This window comes from Rattus norvegicus, chromosome 15 (assembly GCF_036323735.1).
Source record: "Rattus norvegicus strain BN/NHsdMcwi chromosome 15, GRCr8, whole genome shotgun sequence".
Taxonomy (NCBI): Eukaryota; Metazoa; Chordata; class Mammalia; order Rodentia; family Muridae; genus Rattus; species Rattus norvegicus.
Genome location: NC_086033.1, coordinates 98,633,177 through 98,647,418, shown reverse-complemented (window position 1 = coordinate 98,647,418; position 14,242 = coordinate 98,633,177). Strand labels below are relative to the sequence as shown.

Sequence of the window (14,242 nt, the reverse complement as noted above, 5' to 3'; positions counted from 1 at the left end):
CTCTGAGTGCACTGGGTGGAGTGTTCTTTACAGATAACATCGACTGTGCCTTGTCCAGCAAAGGACTATAAAAAGGTTTGTTATTTTACCATCAAGCTTGCGGCAACCAACACAATTTCTCTGAGGTTGTGGTCTAACAGTAAAACCAGGACCCCTGGCGATATTCCCTGTGGGAACAGATCCTGGAGTTGCTACGCGGCAACAAACCTTTACTAGTCCTTCCAACACATCTCTGAAGAGCAAGGGAGCACCAGCAGGAAGCGAATGTTGCAGAGCTCCGAGGAACTCCAGATACAGTTAAGGAGCCCCTTGAAGCTGCCCTACTATGGTGAGCACACCAAGCATCTCCACAGGCCTCACACTGACTCACTTATTGGGGCTGGAGTACCCGAAAGTCTCACCAAGGACCATCTCTGGATGCCCGGGAGAGCGTGGTCGCAAGCCCAGCCTTCCCGGGCTGGAGCCCGGTACACTGCCAGACCAACCAGCCGCTCCTACCTGCCCGCGGCGCCTCCGGCAGCCCCTTGACAGCTCCCCCAAGCCTCCACTGGAAAAGTTTCCGAACTTCTTCGCAGCTTTCCACGCCCTCGCTTCGGGTAGATCCAAGAAGAGCCAGGAGAAGGAGACAGCGCCATCCCAGACGCCAGGTGCGAGCATCCATCCTCGGGGTTCGGGTCGCGCCCTCACCGCTGTGGTCCCCACTCTCCGGAGCACCCAGCATCGGCGGCGCTGGAAGATGATGCCTAGCCAAATCTGGCGAGGGTTCGAAGCGCAGGCGGCCACGGGAAGACCGCGAACAGACCGCGGCTTCACCTAGAAGAGCTTCGCTTTCTCCCCTGAAGCCCTGAGGCTGAGATGCCGGACTTCTCTTTCTTAGCATCCCGGGTTCCCTCCCAGACCCGGGCGGGTTGGCGCTGCGTAAGCCGAACACAAGCCGGGAAGAAGCGAAGAAACAGCGAGCATCCAGCACCCTCCACTAACGCTTGCTGCCGCCTGGGGCTCAGCTCGCAGCCACTAACCTAGGCTGTGCCTGCCTGCGGAGCTCCAGAGCTGGGCTCACCAGCCCCGCGATCAGGCCACGCCCCTAGACACACCCCCAGCAGGCCTCCGGCTCCGCCCAAGTACAGATCCTGTCGAACAGAGCAAGAGTCCGGCTAGCGACCTCAGAGAAGAATCAAATTAATGAAAGGAAACTAGTCTACTTCCTCCCGGTTCATTTCGAAAAGCATTCACCGCTAAAACGAAAGTGTGCATAAAGAGGATCAGAGAAAGCAGGAGATGAGAAACATGAATTGGAAATAAAATGAAACATTTCTCTACAAATCAAGGTCCTCTATGCACAGGAATCTGTATCCAAATTTCATGAAATGGACCTCGGCAAATGGGAAAGGCAGAAGCTGGGTTTTTAGAGACCTAATAACACTAAGGTTTCAAAGCAGCCTGAAGAAGTTATTTTTAAATGCTTTATGCTTTTAATTTTTTATTTCAAATATTTTATGCTTTTAGTGCTAGGAGGATTTTTCTGTAACCTGATTTTTTTAAAGCATTTAGAATGCAGAGTCTCAATGGGAAGTTAGCTTGTTCTTTATATCTTGCTGACGTCCAGTTTATTCTAACATGATAGTTCGTGCCAGCGCTGAGCTTTGACACATTTGAGGACTTGTTTTTAATATTTCTCAGAGATTAACTAAGACAAAGGTGCTCAAGGGGTTTCTCTCCAGGAAAATAGAAGCAACGAGCATACTGGGCAGTTAGGAGCTGAAAGGAAAGTTTGTCAAGTTAGAGTTTGCGAAAGGAAATCATGAGAAACCGTGAAGCAAAGGGCAGGCTGCAGTTAAGCCTGAGTGACAAGAGCTGTCCTGGCCATAGCCACCTGGACAGAGTACTTCTCACACAAAGCAGCTGTTTAAAAGCTTCAGCAGAAGGAACTCTAAATATCTTAACCACTTGAAGAGAATTTCATCTTAAGCTGAACCCTTGCCAAGATTCATGATGAATAATTTTCAGCCTTAGCTAAGTGTCCTGGGGTTTTCTGATGGCGGTTCGATATCAAAGGCTCCCGGTTCGGAGGGAGATCCCCTGCTGTGGCCGGGACACTGTTTCAGAGTGAAATATTTCCCACTTGGCTTTTGACAACCTTTCCCCGAATACTACAGATTTTTCCTTAGAAGTTTTCTTAGTAAATGAGAATGGAAAACATTAGCCGCTTTCGTTCTAGGCCTTTAAGCAAGGTTGGCCGTATGTATCCTAGAAGAGAGATAAGCACGACTCTGCTGCTCTGATGCGCCATGGTGGAACGGCTTTCTGGGGTCAGCTACATCCGCGTGAGTAAAGAGGAGCCATCACGCTCCTCTGTAAATTCTCACTGCTAAGCAACATCTAAGTGCTGTGTGGATTTTCCTTTGCTCGGCCTTTACAATAACCCTATAAACTTGTTACCACCAGTACTGATTTTCAAGTAAGTAGATAGGGACAGACATACAAGATGGTTTTCCCAAGGCCACAGACAGGGGGAAACCAGGAGTCAAGTCAGGATATCAAAATCCAGGATAAGATTTCCTTCATGCTTCAAGTTTCTCCTAAACACCTACTCGATTACATCGAGTAAGATTAAAGACTATTTTTTAGTCCATCGTACTTTTCAAAATTAGAAAGATATATACACATCTTCTAGACTCTCTCATATGTTAATATAAAACTATCTTCTAAGTTTCACCCAAACTTCTTTATTCTCACTAGAATCTCTCCTTGTTAGAGCTGGTCATCATAGACCATTATAACTAAAAGGAGTCATACTGTCCAGTCTGATCCCTTTTACTGTGGTCTGTAAGATACTTTATGTAAAGAAGAAAAATCATAAATACAACTGAGACATATTGATGGTTTGAGTAGCAAGTATTGATTGGACAATATGCTAGAAAGAGATCTGCTAAGCTTAACTAGGCTTAAAGAAACCTACAAGCAAGTTCTCAGTGTTTTATACTTTCAACAAAACATACACAGAAACTGAATAGGTTCTAATGAGAAAATAAGTATACTTAGCCTTATATACATGGTCCACATTTATAAATAAATGACACATTTTTTCATCTTTATTAACTTGAATATTTCTCATTTACATTTCAATTGTTATTTCCCTTCCCCGTTTCTGGGCCAACATCCCCCTAACCCCTTCCCCTTCTATATGGGTGTTCCACTCCCCATCCTCCCCGCATTACCACCCTCCCCCCAACAATCACTTTCACTGGGGGTTCAGTCTTGGCAGGACCAAGGGCTTCCCCTTCCACTGGTGCTCTTACTAAGCTATTCATTGCTATGTATGCAGTTGGGAGTCCAGGGTCAGTCCATGTATAGTCTTTGGGTAATGGCTTAGTCCCTGGAAGCTCTGGTTGGTTGACATTGTTCATATGGGGTCTCAAGCCTCCTAAGATTCCTTCAACGAGGGTCCCTGTCTCAGTTCAGTGGTTTAATGATGGCATTTGCCTATGTATTTGCTGTATTCTGGCTGTGTCCCTCAGGAGAGATCTATATCCGGTTCCTGTCGGCCTGCTTTATCCATCTTAACGAGTTTGGTGGCTGTATATGTATGGGCCACATGTGGGGCAGGCTCTGAATGGGTGTTCCTTCTGCCTCTGTTCTAAACTTTGCCTCCCTATTCCCTCCCAAGGGTATTCTTGTTCCACTTTTAAAAAAGGAGTGAAGCATTCACATTTTGGTCATCCTTCTTGAGTTTCATGTGTTCTGTGCATCTAGAGTAGTTCGAGCATTTGGGCTAATATCCACTTATCAATGAGTGCATACCATGTGTGTTTTTCTGTGATTGGGTTACCTCACTCAGGATGATATTTTCCAGTTCCATCCATTTGCCTACAAATTTCATAAAGTCATTGTTTTTGATAGCTGAGTAGTATTCCATTGTGTAGATGTACCACATTTTCTGTATCCATTCCTCTGTTGAAGGGCATCTGGGTTCTTTCCAGCTTCTGGCTATTATAAATAAGGCTGCTATGAACATAGTGGAGCATGTCTTTTTTATATGTTGGGGCATCTTTTGGGTATATGCCCAAGAGAGGTATAGCTGGGTCCTCAGGTAGTTCAATCTCCAATTTCTGAGGAACCTCCAGACTGATTTCCAGAATGGTTGTACCAGTCTGCAATCCCACCAACAATGGAGGAGTGTTCCTCTTTCTCCACATCCTCGCCAGTGTTTGCTGTCACCTGAGTTTTTGATCTTAGCCATTCTCATTGGTATGAGGTGAAATCTCAGGGTTGTTTTGATTTGCATTTCCCTTATGACTAAAAATATTGAACATTTCTTTAGGTGTTTCTCAGCCATTCGGCATTCCTCAGCTGTACATTCTTTGTTTAGCTATGAACCCCACTTTTAATAGAGTTATTTATCACCCTGCAGTCGAATTTCTTGAGTTTTTTGTATATTTTGGATATAAACCCTCTATCAGTTGTAGAATTGGTAAAGATCTTTTCCCAATCTGTTGGTTGTCATTTTGTCCTAACAACAATGTCCTTTACCTTACAGAAGCTTTGCAGTTTTATGAGATCCCATTTGTCAATTCTTGATCTTGATGAGTGGCATAAGTCATTGGTGTTTTGTTCAGGAAATTTTCTCCAGTGCCCATGTGTTCCAGATGCTTCCCTAGTTTTTCTTCTATTAGTTTGAGTGTGTCTGGTTTGATGTGGAGGTCCTTGATCCACTTGGACTTAAGCTTTGTACAAGGTGATAAGCATGGATCGATTTGCATTCTTCTATATGTTGACCTCCAGTTGAACCAGCACCACTTGCTGAAAATGATATCTTTTTTCCATTGGATGGTTTTGGCTCCTTTGTCAAAAATCAAGTGACCATAGGTGTGTGGGTTCATTTCTGGGTCTTCAATTCTGTTCCATTGGTCTGTCTGTCTCTGTACCAATACCATGCAGTTTTTATCACTATTGCTCTGTAATACTGCTTGAGTTCAGGGATAGTGATTCCCCCTGAAGTCCTTTTATTGTTGAGGATAGTTTTAGCTATCCTGGGTTTTTTGTTATTCCAGATGAACTTGGAAATTGTTCTGTCTAACTCTCTGAAGAATTGTATTGGAATTTTGATGGGGATTGCATTGAATCTGTAGATTGCTTTTGGTAAAATGGTCTTTTTTACTATATCAATCCCGCCAATCCATGAGCATGGGAGATCTTTCCATCTTCTGAGGACTTCTTCAATTTCTTTCTTCAGAGTCTTGAAGTTCTTATTGTACAGATCTTTTACTTGCTTGGTTAAAGTCACACCGAGGTACTTTATATTATTTGGGTCTATTATGAAGGGTGTCATTTCCCTAATTTCTTTCTCGGCTTGTTTCTCTTTTGTGTAGAGGAAGGCTACTGATTTATTTGAGTTAATTTTATACCCAGCCACTTTGCTGAAGTTGTTTATCAGCTTTAGTAGTTCTCTGGTGGAACTTTTGGGATCACTTAAATATACTATCATATCATCTGCAAATAGTGATATTTTGACTTCTTCTTTTCCAATCTGTATCCCCTTGATCTCCTTTTGTTGTCTGACTGCTCTGGCTAGAACTTCAAGAACTATATTGAATAAGTAGGGAGAGAGCGGGCAGCCTTGTCTAGTCCCTGATTTTAGTGGGATTGCTTCAAGTTTCTCTCCATTTAGTTTAATGTTAGCTACTGGTTTGCTGTATATGGCTTTTACTATGTTTAGGTATGGGCCTTGAATTCCTATTCTTTCCAGGACTTTTATCATGAAGGGGTGTTGAATTTTGTCAAATGTTTTCTCAGCATCTAATGAAATGATCATGTGGTTTTGTTCTTTCAGTTTGTTTATATAATGGATTCCGTTGATGGTTTTCCGTATATTAAACCATCCCTGCATGCCTGGGATGAAGCCTACCTGGTCATGGTGGATGATTGTTTTGATGTGCTCTTGGATTCGGTTTGCCAGAATTTTATTGAGTATTTTTGCGTCGATATTCATAAGGGAAATTGGTCTGAAGTTCTCTTTCTTTGTTGGGTCTTTGTGTGGTTTAGGTATAAGAGTAATTGTGGCTTCATAGAAGGTATTCGGTAGTGATCCATCTGTTTTAATTTTGTGGAATAGTTTGGATAGTATTGGTATGAGGTCTTCTATGAAGGTCTGATAGAATTCTGCACTGAACCCATCTGGATCTGGGCTCTTTTTGGTTGGAAGACCTTTAATGACTGCTTCTATTTCTTTAGGAGTTATGGGGTTGTTTAAATGGTTTCTCTGTTCCTGATTTAACTTCGATACCTGGTATCTGTCTAGGAAATTGTCCATTTCCTGCAGATTTTCAAGTTTTGTTGAATATAGGCTTTTGTAGTAGGATCTGATGATTTTTTGAATTTCCTCTGATTCTGTATTTATGTCTCCCTTTTCATTTCTGATTTTGCTAATTTGGACAGACTCTCTGTTTCCTCTTGTTAGGCTGGCTAAGGGTTTATCTATCTTGTTGACTTTCTCAAAGAACCAACTTTTGGTTCTGTTGATTCTTTCTATGGTCCTTTTTGTTTCTACCTGGCTGATTTCAGTTCTGAGTTTGATTATTTCCTGTCTTCTACTCCTCCTGTGTGTATTTGCTTCTTTTTGTTTTAGGGCTTTTAGGTGTGCTGTCAAGCTGCTGATATATGCTCTCTCCTGTTTCTTTCTGCAGGCACTCAGAGCTATGAGTTTTCCTCTTAGCACGGCTTTCATTGTGTCCCATAAGTTTGGGTATGTTGTACCTTATATTCATTAAATTCTAAGAAGCCTTTAATTTCTTTCTTTATTTCTTCTTTGACCAGGTTATCATTGAGTAGAGCATTGTTCAATTTCCATGTATATGTGGGCATTCTTCCCTTTTTGTTGTTGAAGATCAGCTTTAGCCCGTGGTGGTCTGATAGGATGTATGGGATTATTTCTACCTTTCTGTATCTTAAATGACACATTTTGCTGATATCTTTGCCCACTCTGATTGCCACAGTGAATGAGATAACAATAGTCTTAGAAGGGAGCTTTTCCTCTCAGTTTTCTTATGCTACACAAACAAATATTTCCATTTCTGATCTGAGAACATTCAAAGCAAGTTCCTGTCTTCCAAGCACTATACAATACCACCGTGCCTTTTATGGAGACATTCTTAGAGCAATCCACACACAGTGGACGCTAACTTGTCTCTGGCTCAATTTACTTATAAATACTACAAATGAAGCAAGGAAGAATTTCAGTATTTGATGTTTATAATGTCTCATTTTTGAAAGCTACTCAACCAGCACTTATAGAGTGTCTTTTGTGTAATAGGCCCTGTGCTTTGCTTTCAAACATCAATACCCTTAGATAGGAAAATCTTTAAAGGACCATCATTTAAAATACACATTAATAATCTTCTAAGTGTGAAGTTTCCCCAGCATTTCCCAGTAGCTGTTTATGGTTTGTCAACACAAGGTCTTGTAAAAAAAGTAAAGAATCGCCGACATAGTGTAAGAATGATGTGGTATTGGTGCAATTGGTATTGCAGAGTCCTCGCCCTGAATGTGTCTTTAGGCCAAAATGTACTACTGAATAGCTCAACTGTGTACTGATTAATTTTAACTGTTAACATGAGACAACATAAAATCACAAGAAACAGAAGTCATAATTGAGAAACTACCGAGATCTGATTGGTCTCTAGGTACACTTGAAAGTGCTAGTCTGGATTGTTAATCGGCCCAGGCCATTGTAGGCATCACTGATCTCTAGGCAGGAAGGAACAGTTCCCTAGGGAGTCTCTGCTCCATAAACCTTCCCTGCATTTTTTCCTGACAGATAACTTTTGGACAGAAGCTTTTGTGGGTGGGATAGTGTCCCTATTGTTCTATTGGGGTTCCTGCCTAGCTACGGGATGCAACCTCTTTTCACATCCAAATGCTAAGAGTCACAGCTAAGGGCAGCCAGCTCTCTGGTCCATCCTGGAGACACTCCCACCCCATCATGTGCAGATCTCCATCCTTTCTCATGACCATTGGCCATCTCTCCTGTCCCTTCCACACCTGATCCTGAACCTCCCCCATTCCCTCCTCATCCCCTCTCCCACTCATTTCCCTCCCTCAATCTGCCTCTTACAACTATTTTTATTCCCTCTTCTAAGTGTGATTCAAGCACCCTTGTTTGGACCTTCCTTGTTTAGCTGTTTTGAGGTCTGTGGAGTATAGCATGGGTATCCTGTATTTTATGGCAAACATCCACTTTTAAGTAAGTACATACCGTGCACATCTCTTTGGATCTGGGTTACCTTGCTCAGGATAATATTCTCAAATTCCATCCAGTTGCCAGTATACTCATGGTGTCAGTATACTCATACTTTGTTTTCTAATGTCTGAATAATATCGCATCGTGTAGACATACCACATTTTCTTTATCCATTCTTCAGTTGAGGGACATCTGAGTCGTTTCCAGTTTCCAGCTATTACAAAAAAAAAAAAGCCAATGTGAACAAAATTGAGCAAGTGTCTTTGTGGGATGGTGGAGCATCTTTTGAGTATATGCCCAGGAATGGTATAGCTGGGTCTTGAGGTAGAACTATTCCTAGTTCTCTGAGAAACCATCAAATTGACTTCCAAAGTGTTTGTACAAGTTTGCAGTCCCACAAATAATGGAAGAATGTTCCCTTTGCACTACATCCTCGCCAGCATGTGATATCACTTGAATTTTTTATCTTAGCCATTCTGACAGGTATAAGGTTCAGGGTCATTTTGGTTTACATTTCACTGATGACTAAGGATGTTGAATATTTAAGTACTCATTGGCCATTTGAGATTCCTCTGTTGAGAATTCTGTTTAGCTCTGTAGGTCATTTCTTTAAATTGAGTTATTTGGGTTGTTGGTGCCTAACTTCTTGAGTTCTTTATACGATATAATATATCTTTATTGATATAATATTTGTATATTAGCCCCCTGTCAGATGTAGCCTTGGTGAGGATATTTTCCCAATCTGTAGACTGCTGTTTTGTCCTTTTGATGGTATCCTCTGCCTTACAAAATCTTTTCAGTTTCATGAGTTTCCATTTATCAACTGTTGATCTTAGAGCCTGAGCCATTCGTGTTCTGTTCAGGAAGTTGTCTCCTGTACCAATGAGTTCAAGGCTATTCCCCACATTCTGCTCTATTAGATTGGTGATCTGGTTTTAGGTTGAGGTTTTTGATCCACTTGGACTTGAGTTCTTTTCTTTCTTTATCTCTTCCCTAGCCCAGAGAGTACTGAGCAGACAGAGTGCTATTCAATTCCCACGAGTGTGTAGCTTTCTGATGTTTACCTCTTCCCTGGCCCAGGGAGTACTGAGCAGACAGAGTGCTATTCAATCCCCACGACTGTGTAGCTTTATCTCTCCCCTGGCCCTGGGAGTACTGAGCAGACAGAGTGCTATTCAATTCCCACAAGTGTGTAGCTTTATCTCTCCCCTGGCCCAGGGAGTACTGAGCAGACAGAGTGCTATTCAATTCCCACGACTGTGTAGCTTTATCTCTCCCTGGCCCAGGGAGTACTGAACAGATAGAGTGCTATTCAATCCCACGACTGTGTAGCTTTCTAATGTTTTTGTTGTTACTGAAGTCCAGCCTTAATCCATAATGGTCTGATAAGATACAGGGTGTTACTTCAATTTTCTTGTATCTTTTGAGGCTTGCTTTGTGACTGGCCATATGGTCAGCTTTGGAGATGGATCCATGAGGTTCTGAGAAGAAAATATACTCTTTTGTCTTTTGGTGGAATATTCTGTAGATGTCTTTTAGGTCCATTATTTCTTTGTTTAGTTTCTGTCTGAATGACCTGACAATGTGTGAAAGTGGAATGTAGAAGTCTCCCACTATTAATGTGTGGAGCTTGATATGTGATTTAAGCTTTAATAATGTTTCTTCAATAAATGTAAGTATCCCTGTATTTGGCATGTAGATGTTCAGAATTGAGATAACATCTTGGTAGATTTTTCCTTTGATGACTGTGAAATGTCCTTCCCTCTTTCTTTTGATTAATTTTGGTTGAAAGTCTGTTCTATTAGATACGAGAACGGCTACTTCATCTTGCTTCTTGGGTCCATTTGCTGGAAAACCCTTCTTTCCAGACCATTACTCTGAGGTAGTGTCTCTTTATTACTGAGGTGTGTTTTTTATATGCAGGAGAATGATGGATCCTGTTTTCACATTCATTTTGTTAGCCCATGTCTTTTTTTGGAGGGAACTTGATGTTAAGAGATATTAATGACCAGTCATTGTTAACTCCTGTTATTCTGATGTCTGATGTTAGTGATTGTGCGTGTGTGTGTGTGTGTGTGTGTGTGTGTGTGTGTGTGTGTATGCATGCATGCAGTGTGTTTGCTTCCCTTGCCTTTGCAGGTATAAAATTTCTTTGTTTTGTAAGTTTGTGTTTTGATTATTATGTGTTGGGAGCATTTTCTTTTTGGTCCAATCTAACTGGTGTTCTATAAGCTTCTTGTATGTCTTGTATGTTCTTTCTTCAGGTTGGGAAAATACTCTTCTATGATTTTCTTTTACTTGGATCTGGGACTCTTCATCTTCTATTCCTATTATTCTTAGGTTAAGTCTTTTCATGTTATCCCAGATTTCCTAGATGTTTTGTGTCAAGAATTTTTTAGATTTAACAGTTTCTCTGACTGATGTAACTTTTTTTCTATCATATGTTCTGTGCCTGAGATTCTCTCTTCCATCTTCTGTGTTCTGTTGGTGTTGCTTCTGTCTGTTGTTCCTGTTTTCTTCCCCACATTTTAAATCCCCAGGATTCTTTCAGTTTGTGCTTTTTTTATTATAGCTTCTATTACCATTTTTTAAGTCTTGAACAGTTTTATTTATGTCTTTCACCTGTTTAATTGTATTTACCTGTATATCTTTAAGGAATTTATTTGTTTCCTCTTTAAAGACCTCTGTGTGTTTAATTTTATTTTCCTGTATTTCTTTACGCGATCTATTCATTTCCATTTTAAAGTCCTCTATCTTTATAAGGTTGGATATAAAGTCATCTTCTTCTGCTTCCACTGTGTTAGGACATCCTAGGGCTTACTCTAGTAGAGTAGAACATCCTAGAGCTTGCTCTAGTAGAGTAGAACATCATAGGAATTGCTCTAGTAGAGTAGAACATCTTAGGACTTGCTACAGTAGGGTAGGATATCCTAGGTGATGGTCCTGGTATGGCAGGCCTCTGATGTTTATCCTTGGACTGTATAGCTCCAGGTCAGCAGGTCTGTATGGTTCAGGATCCACGGGTCTGATGAAGGTAGGCAGAGAAGTATTTGGAGATTGGAGGCCCGCCAGGGATAGCAAACTGCAGGGAGCAGCTGGGTGTGCCCCAGAGGACTCAGTGAGCAGGGAAGGTCCAGTTGGATTAATTCTATCCAACCCCATTTTTAACCCTCTGACTTCACCTGTCTACCACTATTTTTGAATAAATTATTATTTATTCAATATTACTGAATAATTATTCAATCATTGAATATCTTTCAATTCTTGTAGCAAAACCATGTCATAAAAGAAATGAAGATGGTATAAATGTCTTTCACTTTCAGTTGTACGTTTGGCACCAACTGTTATAAAGCCTATTTTTTTTCCTTTTTTTTTTCTTTTTTTTATCTTTATTAACTTGAATATTTCTTATTTACATTTCAAATGTTGTTCCCCTTCCCCGTTTCTGGGCCAACATCCCCCTAATCCTTCCCCCTCTTCTTCTGTATGGGTGTTCCCCTCCCCATCCTCCCCCCATTACCGCCCTCCCCCCAACAATCACGTTCACTGGGGGTTCAGCCTTGGCAGGACAAAGGGCTTCCCCTTCCACTGGTGCTCTTACTAGGATATTCATTGCTACCTATGAGGTTGGAGCCCAGGGTCAGTCCATGTATATAATCTTTGGGTAGTGATAAAGCTTATTTCTTAGTTTTTACACAAAGCAATTCACACCTGAGATCCAATACTCTCATTATTGCAATTGTTTCCAATATTTTTTTAAAAAATTGGATTAACAAATTAATCTGTTTGTTATCATCTGTTTATCTTAAATTGACTGTTTTCCTGAGATTAATCTAAGGAAAAATAGTTAATAGTTTATACTGTTTGGACTGATTGTGAAGTGTAAGAAATAAGGGCCCACAAAGTATCATCTCCCAGATAACAAAGTCTAAGAGATCAGCTGATGCTGCTCTATCCACCTTTATTCTTTGAAAGGACTGGGAAGAGTTATTGAACAGATTAAGTATTCTATATGTCAAATTCTATGCATCTTACACTTTTCAAGGTGGTTATTGATCTCTACTGGCCTTCATTTGGGTTTTTGTATTACCTAAGTAGCAGCTCACCTTTTAGATTTAACATACTCTTTTAATTTGTTTAAATGAGGGGGAATCACCATTTGATGAAATAGTTTCACTAAACATTTTCTCTTTTTTATATTTATTCATTGTTTCTTTTATTTTACTTTTATTTTCTTTTTAAAATTATCTCTAATTATTTTTTAAGGTCCTTATTCAGGTTGCCATTTCTTAGCTAATCGTATTCATGGGTTACTGCATCATCTTGTACTTAACTTTCAGTAAATTTTTCCATTTTACTTCTCTTCACTTATATTTAATTTATATTTATATCAAAATATAATATTATCTATCCACAAAAATGTAAATATAATTAAATACAATGTCTGAACATAAATGTAATATTTATATAAATATAAAATTTATATCTTTATATTTCATTTATATTTAGAGGAAAACTATAAAATAGGTATCTTAAAATGTTAATAACACTACTAAATTAATCAAGAGATTAAGTATTGAAAATTATTTTCTTGTTTTCTCACATCTGGCATAATAGCTCAGATATTAATATGTTCAGTTAAAATTAATGTTAATACTAGGTATAGAATACACTGCAGGGTAATTGCTCATTATCTGTACAACTTTGGTAGAGTATTTATGAACGCTCTGATACCTGTTTTCGTTACCACAGACAATGAGGAGGAAGTGCACTGCCCAGGCAGTGCTGCTGGGGTTAACTAGGGTAATATATAAGCAGCATTTGCAACTCATGGCTCACAGGCTCACTCAGTAAACAGACATTAGTCCTCCCCACTGGAAAAAATATATGACACTGGTCCATGCTTACAAGTAACATCCTAAATATAAACAAGGTGATAAACTCTCGCCTCTTAAAGACAGAGAGAGGCAGATCTCCCTAAAATAACTAACTTACTACATACATAGACTAATTTTAAAAAGTAATAGATTTCCTATACTTTATCTAGCATAGATGCCGTTGAGCTGTCAAATATGTTGTTTTGAATAACAGAACAAATCGAGCACACCATCCACATTGAATGTTGGTACAAAGCAATCTTTTTATTTATTTATTCATTCACTTTGCTCAAGGTTATAAGCTAAAAGTCACTTGTAAAAAAAAGAGTCGTTCCTTCCCTCTCCAAACGTAATGAGCACTTGGAGCAATATCTGGAGACTAATTATCAGCAGCTTTTTAAAATGCAACACGTCGACAGTCTAGTGATGATTAAGCCTCGTAATTGATAATTATCTCTGATTAAAGAAAAGGAAGTTCTTCCAGAGGCTTCACTGCTCTATGCCATTGTCATAATTGGTTGTTAATTGCCTCACGTAAAGATTCTTTTTATCATATGTTTAATCTTTACTATATATAAATAAGGTCCACGGAGCACCCTTACTAACCATATGAAAAACGTGATATTATTTTACAAGTGTCTTTGCACATTAGTATTCAGCTTGTTTTTTTTTTTAATATTTGCATATGAAAAGGTACAAGCAGCTCATGCTCCTAAGCTAAAAAGAGAAATCTCTTGCTCTGGCCACTTTTGAATTCTCTCCTTGATCCAAACATTGTAAGAAGAGAGAACAGCCCTCTCTCTGAGGTGCACCAGAGACTGTCAGCACTGCCAGTGCTTGCGGACGATGATACTGTCCTCTCTCCTTTCTCCGCCAGAGCTCTGCAGAGCATCCCAGCCTTTCATGGCACTCCTTTTCTCACCATCGTTTCCACAATCTCGTGACCATTCTGCTATTGCCCATAAACAGTAGTAGTTTAAGATGTGGGTCAACAGCTTCTCGGGTCTGCTGAGCTGACACCCTGAACTCCCCTTTCCCAGGATACCTCCTTTCTTCAGAGTTCTTGACAACTCTAGTTCTCCAAACGACTGGGTTAGACTCGCTTTACTGTTTTGCCTGTTTACTCTTT

The 14,242-nt window shown here is 40.2% G+C and overlaps 1 protein-coding gene and 1 long non-coding RNA gene across 8 annotated transcripts in view; one reads left to right on the top strand and one right to left on the bottom strand.

The window, feature by feature from the left end:
- The window catches only part of Gpc5 (glypican 5), a 1,436,787-nt gene that overhangs the window by 1,403,867 nt on the left and 18,678 nt on the right, over window positions 1-14,242 (bottom strand). Inside the window, exon 1 of one of the 5 annotated variants that reach the window (XM_039093412.2) lies at window positions 499-1,085. The exons of 3 other annotated variants lie outside the window; for them this stretch is intronic. In XM_039093412.2, the coding sequence (XP_038949340.1) occupies window positions 499-880 (382 nt within the window). In that variant the 5' untranslated portion in view covers window positions 881-1,085. Of the gene's footprint in view, window positions 1-498; window positions 1,086-14,242 lie in introns of those variants that run through there. One more of the 5 variants, NM_001107285.2, reaches the window with a different exon arrangement.
- Window positions 1-14,242, top strand: part of LOC102548462 (uncharacterized) — a 30,981-nt gene that overhangs the window by 1,027 nt on the left and 15,712 nt on the right. For all 3 annotated transcript variants that reach the window (XR_010058040.1, XR_010058039.1, XR_001841516.3), the window contains exon 2: window positions 2,219-2,324. This is a non-coding gene — a long non-coding RNA (uncharacterized LOC102548462). The remainder of the gene's footprint in view (window positions 1-2,218; window positions 2,325-14,242) is intronic.